This window comes from Atheta coriaria, unplaced genomic scaffold (assembly GCF_025399875.1).
Source record: "Atheta coriaria isolate IRGN ID8LTWV9N9 unplaced genomic scaffold, Caltech_Dcor_3.1 hic_scaffold_1_pilon, whole genome shotgun sequence".
In the NCBI taxonomy this organism is placed as follows: Eukaryota; Metazoa; Arthropoda; class Insecta; order Coleoptera; family Staphylinidae; genus Dalotia; species Dalotia coriaria.
Genome location: NW_027045443.1, coordinates 6,800,864 through 6,816,217, shown reverse-complemented (window position 1 = coordinate 6,816,217; position 15,354 = coordinate 6,800,864). Strand labels below are relative to the sequence as shown.

Genomic DNA, 15,354 nt, shown 5'->3' with positions numbered 1-15,354 from the left:
CTAAATTCTAATGTTATAATTGCTAATCAAATGGATTTTAAGTCAGGCAATTGTTGGCATAGTGACTTATGTTAAATCATATCAGTTATTATAAAATATTCAATATAAAGAGCGCATTATCAGCAGAACAACACTATCGCTGGTAAACATGGCTGGTACAAACTATACTGGAGCAAATTCCTTTGGCGCGCCGATAAAAAAACAAAACAAAACTATGACAAGACTAATTAAGCACATGCTTAGTCAGAAGATAACTGATATCACTATCACGCCTATCACAATACGATAGGAATTCGTCAATAACGAATTTTTGGCTTCCTGTTTTGGCGTGTATATTGATAGAGAAAGTAGGGGACTCGCGTGACGCACACCCACCGCGCTCAATTGCGTCTTGTTTTTAGCCGCGATCGCGCCTCAATGCTACAAACGCATTTATTCAAATTCGCATCCTCGGCGTTGTTGTTTCGGCTGCGAAGTGACCGCGAACACAAATTCTACAACGCATAACAGTGAGTGCGCTTGCGGATTGCATTCAGGGTAACGGTGCGAGTTTTGTTTGCAGGTTTTGTTTATTAACGCGCGCGCGCGCGAAGAACGAACAATGCATTGTTTGGTGGTTTGAAGGTGGAGTTGTTGTGACATACACGCGCAGCGGTGCAACGAAAACAAATCGAAAGTTTTGCGAATACACAGAACGAGAACGAAGAGAAACAAAACGTGCGCGACCTGAATTTTGTAATTTGAACTCATCGGACGTGCGGGACGTGCCTAAGGATCTAACACGTATGTTTTAAACTACTATTGCTTCGTGTACGGCAAATTTTGTTTTAATGTTTGTTAACATATTAGGTGCCTGAATAGGACTTTTAGCATGCGGAGCGCATAATGCATGAAGAGGTATGTGTACTTATTGCGCTCTGAGTGTAAAAGGAATTTTATTCACGCACGTTTATTATTCTGATTTCATAGTTGTGAGTTAAGTTGCAAGCGGTTGTTTGGTTATACAAAATGACAATTGATAGAAAATAATTAATACTTTTGCAATTTGTTACATTCAGGTTTAAAAAGTGTGCATTTTAGTGTTGCAGTAATTCGAAGGTACAGCGCCGCGATCTCAGAACCCCCACCACCGCCCCCACACACGGTTCACTGCTGGTAGTAGGTTGATGCGCAAGTGCGCAATTGCGAATCAAACCATCAGCTGTTTATGTCAATACACAATATGGGCGCGCAGTAGTGTTGCCAGTCGCATGAGCGCGTTCTGTTGTTTGGCTGTGATAATCGCGTGAGATCACCAAGGTCGCTCTTTGTTGTGCAGCAGCACGACCCGCGAACGCCTTCCCCGACTCGCCCAACCGCCGCGCGCGCCAAACAGCCCCCAACAGCCGCCAGCCCTCTAGCCCATCGTGTGTGTGAGTAGTGAGTGCGTGCGCGAACGGACGGCCGCTTTCAGCCCCCAGGACATCGCCAGTCGGACCCATGAACAACACGGGCAACTCGACCGACTCGAACAGCACGCGAAATTTTTCGTTAACTTCAATCAGGACTGCACGTAAGTGTCGACGCGTAAAAACAGGCGTCACGTAATGAGCTTTGTTTAGCTGGATAGCGAGCAGGAGCAGCAGTGGCGGCAGCAGTGCAGCGCTGCGAAACAAAGGACGAATCAATTTCGATTCGTTCGTTCGCGGTGCGCGCCAACTCGCTGCGTGCTGTTTTTGTGTTGTTATGTTGTTGTTGCGCTCGTTCGATTTCGCATGCATTGTCTCGCGCGAGATGACGACTCGCACGGGCGCAGCTGGTGTTGGTCTTCTTACGGCGAGTAAAAGTGGGCCATCCGACTGTTGTAAATAAACAACAATCAGCTGATTGCGGATTGCTCGCTCGCCTGCGCGCGGATTGCTAATTGCCGATTGCCAGCGCTGATCGTGTTGCAACTTTTACAAGCTCGACTGGACTTAGCGTTGCGTTGTTACAGATCACTGGCTGTTGGCAGCCGGGCAGGGTACCGACTCTTCTCGCTGACCGGCGTAGATGTGCTCGATAAGATCTACACGAATACCACCGAGGATGTCTGCCTGGTCGAGAGGCTCTTCAGCAGCAGCCTCATGGCTGTTGTTACGCTGAACTCCTCGCGTAAGCTCAAAGTGTGCCACTTCAAGAAGGGAACTGAGATCTGCAACTATTCATATTCAAATACTATTTTGGCTGTCAAGTTAAACAGGTAATTTACTAAACATTTTCGCGTTTTTATCAGCCATCTAATGCGTTAATTGCAACAGGTTGCGTCTGGTAGTATGTCTCGAAGAAAGCCTGTACATTCACAACATCCGCGATATGAAAGTCCTGCACACAATCCGGGACACGCCACCCAATCCACAGGGACTGTGCGCGCTGAGCATAAGCAGCGAAAATTGTTACCTGGCGTACCCTGGCTCGAACAGCATTGGCGAGGTGCAAATATTTGACACGAATAATCTGGTATGTAAGCAATTTATGGCAGTTAGGGTCCAGCAATAGTGTGGGTGATTTTGTAGCACGCGAAAACGATGATCCACGCTCATGACAGCCCGCTGGCGGCGCTGGCGTTCAGCCCGACGGGGGCGCGCATTGCGACCGCCTCCGAGAAGGGCACTGTGATACGCGTCTTTTCGGTGATCGACGGCTCGAAGCTGTACGAGTTCCGCCGTGGCGTGAAGCGCTGCGTGGACATCAGCTGTCTGGCATTCAGCATGTGCTCACAGTTTCTCGCCTGCAGCAGCAACACTGAAACTGTGCATATATTCAAATTAGAAGAAATCAAAGAGAGGTAACATTCATTAACAACTTTATTATTTGATAATCGAACTATGTAGATCATGCATGACTATTGTCACTGGTATTTTTCTGTTCTATTAATGCATGATAATGTTTATTTTTGCATGTACGTTTCTTTTTATTTTATGTAACTAGTGTTTAATATGCGATTGGCGTTGTTTTAGCCCTAGGAAAAGTGTAGAAGAGTCAAGTTGGATGGGTTACCTGTCGAATTATTTGCCATCGCAAGTGACTGACGTTTTCAACCAAGGACGCGCTTTTATGACCGCGCATTTACCGTTCTCTGGTGTCCGAAACGTCATTGCAATCACGACGTGAGTACATCGCTTTGATTGAATTCGCGCATTCAATACATAACGTTTTGATATAGAATTCAAGGCCAGCCACGTTTACTGGTGGCGACCGAAGACGGCTACTTGTACGTGTACAATATCGAGGGCAACGAAGGCGGCGACCTGCAACTGCAAAACAACACCGCCTCGACGGCCTGGTTGATGAGGAAAGGACAAACCCGACGGCGGGCCAAATCGCTCTGAGGCGCAGGCCATCCATCCGGACAGCGGTAAGTAAAACAGACCGCCTCCAATCAAAACCACCCACTAATGACTTAGTTTTTTTTTATATTTTATGCATATATCTACTTTTAATTTCTATCGACTTACAACTCTCTCGTAAACACCCGCTCGTTGGCTGCCAAATAACGTGCATGGGACGAAGTGATTTGTTTTAAGTTTATTAATTTTAATTTTGTTTATCCAACATATTCTTGTTGTGTTGCTAAACTTACTACTAGTATCTTGCAACAGTAAATTGCGGCCACTGGTCGACGGATCTCGGCGGGCTTTTTCATAGTTCGTTTCGGGGACGTTGCGCACGGCCGTACAAAAACTTCCCTGTCTCACAATCTCACAATTTCTGTACCATAACGTGCGAAACCACACCACCGACCACAGACACTCACACAAGACACAATGATACACGACATACTCACACATAATTACAGACCGATCCTTGGTTCGTGTACTGTTTCTTGTTTTAAGTTCTCTTTCACCGAAATTCTTTCGCTTACTTTGTGTTTCACCGATGCGAGGGGAAATTAAATATATCATCGCCGTGAAAAATGTATTCGATGGGAGCTCGTGCCACTCGAGATTCAAGTAATTCGAAAACAATTGGACGTTAATTCTAACGCAAAAAAACATACAAATTTAAATCACAAAACGAAATCCATTTTGTTTTCTCTGTTACTTGCAAGGCTCGGCAATACTAGGTAGCTACGCGGGCATCCTGAAAGGCCATCCAGCCGGTCAAATGTCAGGTACTGGTCAGTATGTTATGTTTACCCATTTTTTTATAATTACTTACATAGATACATTTAATTCTCTCTATTTTTCAACTCAACTTTTGACCAACTCTGTCAAGCGAGTGTCAAATCACACAGTCGATTGCGACCACGTTCGACCCTGGCCCTTCTCCTGTTGACCATTTTTTCTCTCTTGCCTCCTGGTAACTTATCCTGTCACTAAAGTATTTATATAAGCAATACCTATTTTCAATAAGCTAAGCTACACTATACCAATATGCTGCTGGCAAGATGTATTTTTATTTATTATTTGTAGTTTAGTTTACATTTACTTTCTTCACATTTTATAATATGAAAACAGTAACATTTTTCTCATTTATTATGTTCATGCACGTCATCGTTAGCAGCGCAGGCAGCAAAGCAACATATCAAGTTAAATTTGTCAAGTTGTTTTCCTGACGTGCGCGTGCAACGCAACGTGCAGTGCACACTTCATAACACATCTTCATCACTTGTATGTCGCCTGCGTTTGATTTCGCATTGTGAATTAACCGTTCCTCTGCACGATAGATTCGGAGAAGTTTCGTGAGATGTCCGACGCCGTAGAGTCACCGCCCAAGGACGGCTTCCAGTTCGGCGACGACCAGGAATACCCACCATTGACGCAGAAGTCTGACTGAGAGGAGGACGCGAACGTAATTGAAACGTCGCTAGCGCATCGCTTTGTCGTCACGTGGTTTGTCGTATTCCTGGTGCACGCCGTGATTCGCACGCTCGAAGATCTCGTCCTTTACCTGCTCGACATGGACTTTTAGCACACACCACGTGCACGACGAGTAATGCGCATATTAAAACAACAAAACAAAAAATCCACATAATGCTAAAAAAACCCTTCAAAATGCGAGTACATACATACATAATCCTCCGAAGTTTGTACTTATCATTAAAAAAAAAAAAACATGAAAAATACACAAAAAATGTCAACCAAAAAAAGTATAAAACATGAAGTAGCGAAAATTTAACGCAAAATGAGATACATATATTATACAATGTAAAATTCGTGTGATAGTCATTAAGTTGTTTAGCTGGTCGCAGTGTGCTTGTAGCACACGTATGCGCATTACGGATGTTAATTACATTTTTAGTTTTGAGTCTTCCTTACTTTCGATATTTTAGTTTATGAGATGTCTTCTTTCTTTTACATTGGTTGAACATCAGTAGCGATTATGTTCAATGGGTGAATAATGCGACAAATTAAGTTAATTTATTGATTTGAGTAGCTGTTACGTAGTCAATTCTTAGCTTAATTTAAAACGATGTGCATGAAAGGCTTGCTAACATAACATAAACGAATCACACTCACACAAACACACATTTTGGGTCTTATGATAGTAAAGAAATCTAAAATTATACTTAAGATAAGGTTGTAAATAAGTTAAAGAACGCAAGAGAGAAATAACATTAGTTTTTAAATTTGAAATATAACATGGTACACAAATTGAGCGTCATAGGGTAACTCATGATGACGATAAAATACACACTGACATTTTTGTAATTGTACATATGAAACTAACATTGGCGCATTTTTAATCGATAAGACAAGATTACCCTGTAATTACGTTAGGCATCCGGGAAATAGTGGCAGATTGTATTCGATGTACACAATACCAGATAAGTCGATGTCGCGAAAGATTCACTGCGTTTAACGGTTTAGTTATTAATTATCTTTTGTATGGTGTACGTTGTGTGGAAACGTAACCGAAGTTGTGCCGTTTAGTATAATGTGAATTATATGAATTATTTTGTTGGTTGGAAGTGTCTTTTTTGTTAATCTGTCTTAATATTTTCTGTCTCAATCATATTGTACTTTTATTTTCCTTAGTAATAATACACAAAACAGTGGTATATTGCTCAGTGTTCTTTTACATATTCATTGTAAATACAGATATGTGACCCAATTTGTTTTGAAGTGTAAATTACATTCCAATTGTGGATGTATTACTTTTTTTTGCGTCACAAGGTTTAACATGACGCGACTGTGTCATGCAGGTTTATTCAGTTATCCACTGAACGCTGAACCAATTAACTAATAAAGTGTTACTGGTAGTGTTGTCGAGTATGCTTGTGTAGACTGGTTTGGGTTTTATGAACTGTAGTCTACTTGAATCACGTTTGAGTGGGATTTTCAGAAAATCGCGTACTTATTTATTGTTTTGTAATTTACTTGTAATTTGCATCCTTGGACGTCAGAAACAATGACGAATTATATTTTAGATGCAAACAAAAATTGGTGTTTTCCATCAATTTTCAAAATGGCTACCTTTCTATCATTTTACAAACATGTTGTGCAATGCGCGTGGTACGTCTGCATTGATTCATTCATATTCGTAGTTATATTGCGGTTTAAAAGGCTCTCTACAACTGGCATTCTCCTGCAACCCTGTTATTTTTCAAAAATTTGAGAACATGGTGTGGTAAAGCTCAAACGGTTATAAGTTTGATATAAAAGTCAAATATTTCCACTTTTTAAAATACAAAATTGGAAGTTATTTGCGGATTCCAAAATAATATAAATTTCAATATTGACTTTAAATCTTGAATTCTAAGATGGCAATAATTAGGTTTACCCTAGCTTAAGATAGTTTGCGGAAGCTTGTATGTCCATAGGATATCACCTATATCGACACCCAGTAAAGAATGAATCTGAATGTTGTGTTCACTGTGTGTAATTTGCCAGGAGCGCACTAATATTTCATACTAGCGGATTCGACAGACTTCGTTCTGTCAAAAGATTTGGAATGTGGCTGCTTTTGTTCCTACCTATTTTAGAGTCGGCGCAAAAAATCTCCTGAAAAGAACCATCAGCCTGGTGATATAGTGCGGTGTGTGGAGTTCAGCTCGGGTGACCAAAGTATCTTCGCTTCCACGAACATTGGCCACCTTTTCAAGAACAAATTATATTAGTGGGTTCCACCAAACACGATTTAAGACTATTAATCAAAAATACATCGAAGATAGCTGCGGAATTTGTTTCGTTTATGTTTTAGTTAGAAAAACTTGTATTGGAAAAAGAAAAGGGCTGTCTTTAGGGTTTTCCCGACAATTATTTAAATTTTCCTCACCGTAAAACCATCCTTGGCCTTCAATGAACATTGGCCAAAGTGGTCTAGGCGTTGTTGAGTTAGGCGCTTACCAAAACATTTTGCGATTTATTTTTATATTATTGATTAAAACTAATAATACCACTTCGCAAAGATTAATTTTGACTTAACAGAACTGAAGGTTTACACGGCAGATATCTTCATGTGATGATAGCAGATTTAGTTGATTCGACTTTCCGAGTTTGATGAAAATCGATAAAAATCAGTCAAGAGGTACCTTGACTACCTTTAGCACTCGCACTACTGTATCTTGTAACTAAGAATAAGAATTGTTTTCGATCCAACACAACGCGCTTACCAATAAACGGGTATAAACAATAATATTTATGACGATGATCGAGCGCCAAAGCACACCGTGTGCCGACGCTGCAATTTCGGCTCAGTGCTAACAGTGCAGCTGCAGGTTACAGACTTCTTAAATCATGCTCAGTTCATTCTTGTCGTTGGTGATTCCACGTGCTTATCACTTTTACAAGCAGTACATATTGTAAATCTTTTAGGAAGATTTGGATCAATCTTAAAAAGAATTCAATAGGTCAAATATTGTTCGAAACATGGTGCGTGTGATAAAATTTCAACAGAAGCAATGTATTTTTATTAACTGGTCAAATATTAAATAATTATCTTCAGTCTAAACATATTGTTGTTTTGTGCTTGTTTTCCTCTGTGTCTCTGCAAAAGTTATCGTTTAATCGTAACAAAACGATATTATGGTTGTAAAGATTTGAATGGGCATAGTACAAAAACTGACTATTATCGAATAGAGTGCGCCACGGCGGGTTGGTGGTAACAGTTCTGCACCGAATCATAGCAAATATAAATTCAAATCAAAGCACGTTTAACTTTTGAGGGATGGAGCAGGTCTTTGACATCGGACCGATTATTAATCTTAACATAATTGATGAGAAACTGGCGATACTAGCTAATCTTAACTATGATACAGAATATCTTGAAGTTGGGTATGGTAACAATCATTAGATATTATTTTTAAAAATTCATGATTATTTTCTTTTAGATATTATTTTCTGTGCGATCTGATGATAATAAATTTGCCTGAAGATGAACTTGTTGCAGGGCTAATAAAGTATATCAATGCACGTAAGTTTTATAAATATTTACAATTCTAGTTGGTTATATTACTTTGCTGCTCTTTTGTTGCAGTTGTTGATCACAACTTGCCCTTGGATCTCGCCAAGGAGATGATTACATATTTCGGTTTTAAACTTGTTAGATTGGAACATTCCATATCTAAACCAGTGGCAAAACATGCCTCCAATAGATTCTTACCACTAGAAATGGCGTTTGGGGAGCAATTATCCATGGTCAGGCAGCATCTGGCATCTGTTTATGAATTAAAAGGAAAATGGGAAAAAGCGATTCAAGCTCTAAAGTCAATTGAACTGGAGACGGGTATCCACGGGTAACTTTTGTAGATTAAATGTGTAAAATAATGTTAATTGATTTATTTCTAGTCAATACTCTTCAAATTACAAATTAGGAACCTATTTACGACTAAGCCGGTTTTATCTTGAAATTCACAACGGAGAGGAAGCGGAATCTTACATTAATCGCGCTGGGTATACTCTGGTAGATGCGGAGGACGAGAGCCTGCATACGGATTTCAAAGTGGGCTGTGCGCGCGTCCTCGACTTCCAGCAGAAGTTTATCGATGCGGCTCAACACTATCACGATCTCGCTACCTGCGAGTATCAGCCAAGAGTTCAGCTACGCAGCCCTACGTAACGCAATCACCTGCACAATGCTTTCATCCCCGGAAAGCAGCGCAGTGGACTGATCGCAAGTTTCTGCAATGATCGACGTACCCGTACAATGGAAATATACAGCGTCCTTCTAAAGATATATCGCGGCCTGCATGTATATCCTAGTGAATTAGTGGTGTTTGAGATGAAACTGAAGCCTCACCAGAAAATGCTGTTTGCCCACAACTGCACCTTCCTGAAGCTTGCTCTGGTTCAGCATAATCTAATTGCAGCAAGCAATATGTACAAAAATATTAGTTTTACGATGTTGGCCGAGATACTAGAAATTGATGCGGAGAGGGTTCAGAGAATTGCCAGGCAAATGATATCTGAGGACATTCTAAATGGTGACATCGATCTATCCGAGTGCGTGATTAACTTTGGTAAGTTCTATAATTTAATTACAAAAATATGTAATATTTGACTTTATATTTTAAACATGCTAGAAATAGATGTGGAAGTGCTGTCTTGATGGCGCAGAAAAATTTGAACCCGACGATGGATGAAATTTATATTATATGTAAATTTGATGGTATACTTGGTAACATACAATTGAAGATTATAGTAATACCTATAATGCTCGTACATTTTTGTCTTATGTAATAATTAAAGATCTCTTTTTGTATCTATGCGTTGGGTTTATAATGCTGCTACTTTATTCTATTACATTTCGAACCTTAGATAGAGGACGGTTTTTGCTGACATTATTGACACACTCAAAGCAATTCCTTCATGGTGTATGGGAGCAATGCATTGCTTGCGATGAAAGTAGTTACTTCGTGATTATTCTCACTTTTACAAAAGTCTCGGCTGTCGAGTCTTATTGTACAGGTTTTGCTGTTGTGGTTGGGTCTACCTGTTGCTTTTCTTGGTATCCTTTTATTTACCCGTTCCTCCTGTTTTTTTGTATTTAAGATGTATCATTTCTACAGTTACCCTCCTGTTTTCTTTGCATTGCAGCATTGTCATCACTATATTTTATAGCGTCAGTTTCCCGCATATTTTCTCCGTGTCCTTCCTGACTTTACGTCATCGTTTACATTCAAACATGGTGTGTTCATGGTCTAAATTTCCCCGCAGTCGGAACACTTGTCGTTCTCTGCAAGATGAAACTTCTTCAGGTTGGCTCTGAAGTAGCCGTGCCACCTCAGTACCTGTGTCAGGTAGAAATGTATGTTTCCATGTATACAGTTAATCCATTCACCTATATTTGGTATTAGCTTCTTCGTTAATTCAACTTTCTCCGTTGTTCTGTCCCATTTTTCCTGCTTCTTGTTTTCGCAGGTTGGTCCAAGATCGTTGGGCATGATCAGAGCTAGCAGCTGCATTACACGGTTCGCCATGTTACATGCTGCAGTGAGGTGCTTCTTAAAGGACATGTTTCTTTCCAAGTAGAGATACCTAGGTATTTTATGGTTTCTAATGTTTGAATAGCTACGTCGTCGATGTTTAATTTGCCACACTTTCCTTCTTCCAGACAGTATTACTACCTCGGTTTTTCTTGAGCCAACTCCAGTTGTTTTTTCTTTTCAGGGTTCTCCTTCCAGATCGCATCGTGTGCTCTAGCTTTCTTTGAAGGCCTTCCTCATTCTTGTCTACTGCAACCATAGCCAGATCGTCCGGATATGCTAAGAGGGACATCGTGGCTACCACTGGTAAGCTCAGCACTTTATGATAATAGACATTCCATGGATATGGTTCTTGTGGGACGCTGCACCGACGGATGATGTCATTTTCGGGCATTATCTTTCTTTTGCTGAAGTAGTTTTGTATCACGTTTATTAACCATGCCTTAACCTTCCTGTTTCTTAGTACCTTTATGATCCCATCCCAAGGTGTGCTGTTAAATCTGTTTCTTATATCTAAGGTGAATAGGGCGTAAACCTGCGTTCTTTTGTAGAGCCCCGTGTTTGCTTTGTCTGCTATTTGGCATACTTTTGTATATCTTGTGCTGTTGTTTTGCCGTCTCTAAAACCAAATTGTTGGAGGGACAGGTCCCCGTCGGCCTTTAAGATAGTCTATGTCAGTCATCATGCATAATTAGTATGACATTATGACATGCTCTAGTAGCTTTGCAGTAAATATGTATGAGGTATTTTTACTAGCCCGTGGAGAATGCAGAGCACTAACCGCGCGATTTTCCATATATTTGGAAACATTTCTTCCTTTAGAGCATGGTTGAAGGCTTCTAACACAATGTTGGAGCAACTTTGTACTATGCAGATTACTATCTTCGAGGTGATGCCGTCTGGACCTGGTGCCTTCTTTAACTTAAGCTTTTAGCTTCCATTTGGATCTGCGATTCCGTCAGTGTAGGAATATCTTTATTGTCAATGATTACTCACGGCGACGTTGGGAAATAGTTGCTTTATTTACTGTCTGATAAGGTCTGGTGGTGGAAGCGTTAATCTGCCGCCCAGTTTTTTATTACCACCTCCCTTGCTTGCCTTCTAAGGGTTGCTTGATAGTTCTTTGCAGAGGCGTTCCAGCATTCATCCTTAGCTTGTATTATATCCTTTTTAAATTCCAGCTTCTTTTGCTTCTTTTGTTTCCATTAGCTGTTGCCATTTCTGGGAGTGTGGTAGCGCACTTCCTTAATGTGGTTCAACGGTCGGACCACCGGTTTGCGTAGGGAAGGTGTAGGAAGAGAAGAGTGAGGAAAGAAAAGGTAAGTATAGAAGAGTGGATTAGAAAGGAAAACTCTATTTGATCTCCGAGGGGTATTTTATTTTCCTCATTCCCGCCAGCAAACCTTGGTGAGGGAGCTCCTATCCGCCAACTGGGACGCGCCTGGTTGGAGTTTGACATCCCTTTCTGGAATCACATTGTTGTTTTTCTCAGAGTTTCCATTTTATAAACGAAAATCTGCAAAATGCAGCAAACATGTGTCGATGCGACAAACGAAAGATAAGCTTGATGTCAATCCCGAAAAAATTTAGCAACATGACACAAACAAGATCAAGATTATTCCAAACCACGACTACAATACAAAGAAAACATATATATATATACTCATATGCGAGGTACCAAAATCTATGATATATTTGTGAAGAAAATAATCAAGACATTCAAAATATGTTTCTGGATTAGGATACAAAATTAAAAATTATTACATTTTTGAATACCACAAGCATGTTTTTGACAAAACTTTTAAATACAAAAAATGCATTGCGCATAAAATAGATTTGTTATTTTGTCAGGTATTAAATTCTATTAAGTTTTGTTCTAAAAAATGTGGTTGCATATCCACACATTATATGTTACTATTACAATTCAGATTATGCTGTTGACTGAAGACGAGCTTGTTGCAGAACTAATAATGTACCTAAATGCACGCACGTTTATACAAACTTTACCTTTATATTACTATACCACTTTTTAAACCTCTTTTATACCACTTTGTTCTGTCTAAAACTGTGAAAAAACTGACGTTTTATTGGTAAAAGTAGAAAAAATTATTGTTTACTTTACTAGTTGCATTCTAATAATGTAGAGGGCCATTTATCATTTATTGTAATAAAAATCCGGGAAGGCTATGATGTTTTATTAAAATAACAAAATACTGTTAAACGTATAGAAGCAAAAATTCTCGTAAGTAATGGCGCCCAGAAAAATAACAAAACGCCGGGGATCGGCATGCAGGAAATCAACACGGGTTGTTAAAGCCAAACATGCTTCTTCAAAGTGCAAGAAGGGCAGCGCCCAAGCGAATGTTTGCTCGAATATACGACTGCAGAAACTGCTGAAAGAGATTAAGTGTTATCTACAGTCGTCGGCGCCAACCACAAACAAAAAGCGCAAATCAGCTAAAAAAGCATGTAAGAAGGCGGGATCCCGCACCAAGAAAGGCAAGTCGTGCGTAACAAAAAGAAACGGAGGCCGGCAAAAGGCTGCAAACGTACGGCGGCCCGAAAAAGGGCTTGCAATATTGCAGATGTCCTTGCAGAACAAACTCAGGAAGAATGGAGTTCATCAGAATGCGGCGCTGTATTTGGTTGAATGTATGAAATGCCATGAAGACTGTCGGGATTCATCTTTAGAAATTCAAAATTATGAGGTCAGACATTTTTGAAGATCATGTGCATTTATTTGGAAATAAATTCTTTAAATAAAAAGTTTACATAATAATACGTGTTTGAACTTTATTTTTTCTTTTGCATTTGGGACGCCGTAATTAATGTTGCTTGATAATGTTGATTGCTACTCTCAGAGACATGCCAACACTACAATAATCAACCCACAAATAAATACTTTTATAAATATAAAGCATGGTATGATTCCAGATCGGACATTCTGTTCAAGTTCTTGATGGCTCACAACTGCTCACATTAGCTTCTGCTGTTGTGCCTTTCTACTAGATACAAAAACAATACACATTAATCAAACTTCACTTTGTTTTGTATATACTTGGAGTCTTTCGAAATCAGGTCCTATGCAGTAACTTCTTCTTTTTTGGTGTTTCTACAACAACAACAACTTTGCCAAAGTTCACGAAGCAATGTGAATCAAAGAAGATACCAACTTGTGCATGCAGTCAATCATTTCATCAATCGTTATTATTCATGGATAGAAATTGGGCTTTAGAGAGTTATAACACAAGTTTATTTTATAAAATTTTTCATATTTATTATCGCTTCAAATGTTGCCGTTACACAAACTACATATCAAATATAGCAAACAAAAAAATCAACAATGTCTGAGGATGGTGGGTAGATTCTGAATTATAGAAGCGGCAGTTACATTCAGGTGATGAAATTAATATAAACGAATTCCAGTCCCTGGTCTACTGATTGAGCAGTTGGAGGAACATCGGAGGGAGACAATGAGTCATCGGAGGAAAGTAATGAATCACCCACTGGTACTGCTGTACAATCTGGTGTTGGGGTGGAATATCCGCCGGCGGTGCTGGTCGCGCCACTAAATTCATCTCTTTGTTGAGTTTTATGATTCTGCGAATTTTTCTTCGCGTCTTACGCAGCGCTCGGTTGGCGCGTGCGATGGTTGGATCCACAAATTCCGTCGACGTTGACGTAGGCCCCTGCTCAGAATCTATCTCTATTCTGATACTGTCAGACTTATCGACTGCAGCAGGAGTATTAGCGCTTTTCGTATGGCTCCGAAGTTGGGGGGCCATTTTTTATTGCGCAATTTCGGCGATTTACCACTCTAGATTGACATATGACAGTTGTTGAAACAAATATTTGCACAGCACTCCTGATCAATAAATGTATTTCACAAATAAATAAACTCAAATTTCCAGGAAATGAGGCTTGCTCAAAAACTCACCTGCAAAACTGAGGAAGCATATAATTTTCTGGTATTCACGTCACTTTATTTTAGCTACAACTTGAAATTAATATCAAAGTGCTTGTTGACAAAAAAATACACAATCACTAAAGAGGGTGCACATCTAGTTGGCTACTTGATTACAGAATTTCACTGTTTGTGTTGTCCCGTAAGCAACATATAACAAAAAAGAATCAAAAACAACGGCACGTTGCCATGAAAACACTATTTATTTACAACGGAAAAATATTTCAAGAAACTGTACGAATAAGATTCATCCTTGGCAAAATGACCATCGCATCAGAAGATTTTCCACAATTGCTTCAGGCGAAGCGCTTCTGCGACCTGCTGAGCTCTACGGACCGACATGTAGGTACGTAGGAATGCGTTAGTTCTGTTGAAAAATCTAATACAAGCCGTTTGCCTTGTAAGCAAAATCATCAAATTTTTGTCACTTGCCATACGTACATTTTGAACGTACATTTTTGAAATTAATATTAACGAATTCGCCCGCGTCCGGCATGCAGGAAATCTACACAAACTGGAAAATCCAACAAAAGGTTCTTTAGATATGCTACTGCAGAAATTGTTACAACAGATCAAGTGTTATTTGCTGACATGAATGCCAGGGACGAACAAAAAGCACAAATTAGCGTAGAAATCCTGTAAGAAGGCGGGGTCCCGCACTAAGAAGCGCACGTCGTGCGTACCGAAAACGAAACGGAGACCAGCAAAAGGCTGCAAACGTACGACGGTAGAGGAAAGGACTGCCAATATTGTCGATGTACTTGCAGAAAACACCCAGAAAGAATGGAGTTCATCAGAATGCGGTGCAGTATTTGACTGAATGCATGAAATGCTATCTTCTGCCATACTAGATACAAAATTATGAAATGATTCATTTTAAAAACGATTTGAAAATAAATCAGTTAAATATGGGCAGTTGCCGTCAGATGCGTCAGATTCGGCAAATGTAGAAATAACATCACTGATGTCTATATATATATATATATATATATACGAGTATATA

At 39.8% G+C, this 15,354-nt stretch overlaps 2 protein-coding genes and 1 long non-coding RNA gene across 3 annotated transcripts; 2 read left to right on the top strand and 1 right to left on the bottom strand.

Moving 5' to 3' along the window:
- Positions 1–396: 396 nt before the first annotated feature.
- LOC135793366 (WD repeat domain phosphoinositide-interacting protein 2-like) lies at positions 397–6,027 on the top strand. The gene is given in 12 exon segments (XM_065304304.1): positions 397–783; positions 1,081–1,522; positions 1,525–1,552; positions 1,976–2,221; positions 2,280–2,478; positions 2,535–2,806; positions 2,979–3,128; positions 3,185–3,276; positions 3,279–3,331; positions 3,334–3,376; positions 4,070–4,138; positions 4,688–6,027. Coding segments are annotated over 11 exon segments (1,305 nt in total). The 5' UTR covers positions 397–783; positions 1,081–1,479; the 3' UTR covers positions 4,798–6,027.
- A 1,983-nt stretch (positions 6,028–8,010) lies between these two features.
- Positions 8,011–9,624, top strand: LOC135792764 (COP9 signalosome complex subunit 4-like). Its single transcript, XM_065303478.1, has 5 exons — positions 8,011–8,237; positions 8,294–8,376; positions 8,440–8,698; positions 8,751–9,421; positions 9,485–9,624. Exons 1-4 carry the CDS (start codon positions 8,131–8,133, stop codon positions 9,019–9,021), a joined length of 720 nt encoding a protein of 239 aa, XP_065159550.1. The 5' UTR covers positions 8,011–8,130; the 3' UTR covers positions 9,022–9,421; positions 9,485–9,624.
- A 4,014-nt stretch (positions 9,625–13,638) lies between these two features.
- LOC135792016 (uncharacterized) lies at positions 13,639–14,485 on the bottom strand. The gene is made up of 2 exons (XR_010548186.1): positions 14,325–14,485; positions 13,639–14,204 (listed from the first exon to the last, which is right to left on the bottom strand). It is a non-coding gene; the product is annotated as an uncharacterized lncRNA (long non-coding RNA).
- Positions 14,486–15,354: the final 869 nt, after the last annotated feature.

Excerpts from the sequence above, each read along its gene's own strand:
- LOC135792764 (XM_065303478.1), top strand. The coding sequence starts at position 8,131 with ATGGAGCAGGTCTTTGACATCGGACCGATTATTAATCTTAACATAATT. Across the intron at positions 8,238-8,293 it reads ACAGAATATCTTGAAGTTGG|ATATTATTTTCTGTGCGATC; the intron begins GTATGGTAACAA and ends ATTTTCTTTTAG. Across the intron at positions 8,377-8,439 it reads AATAAAGTATATCAATGCAC|TTGTTGATCACAACTTGCCC; the intron begins GTAAGTTTTATA and ends CTTTTGTTGCAG.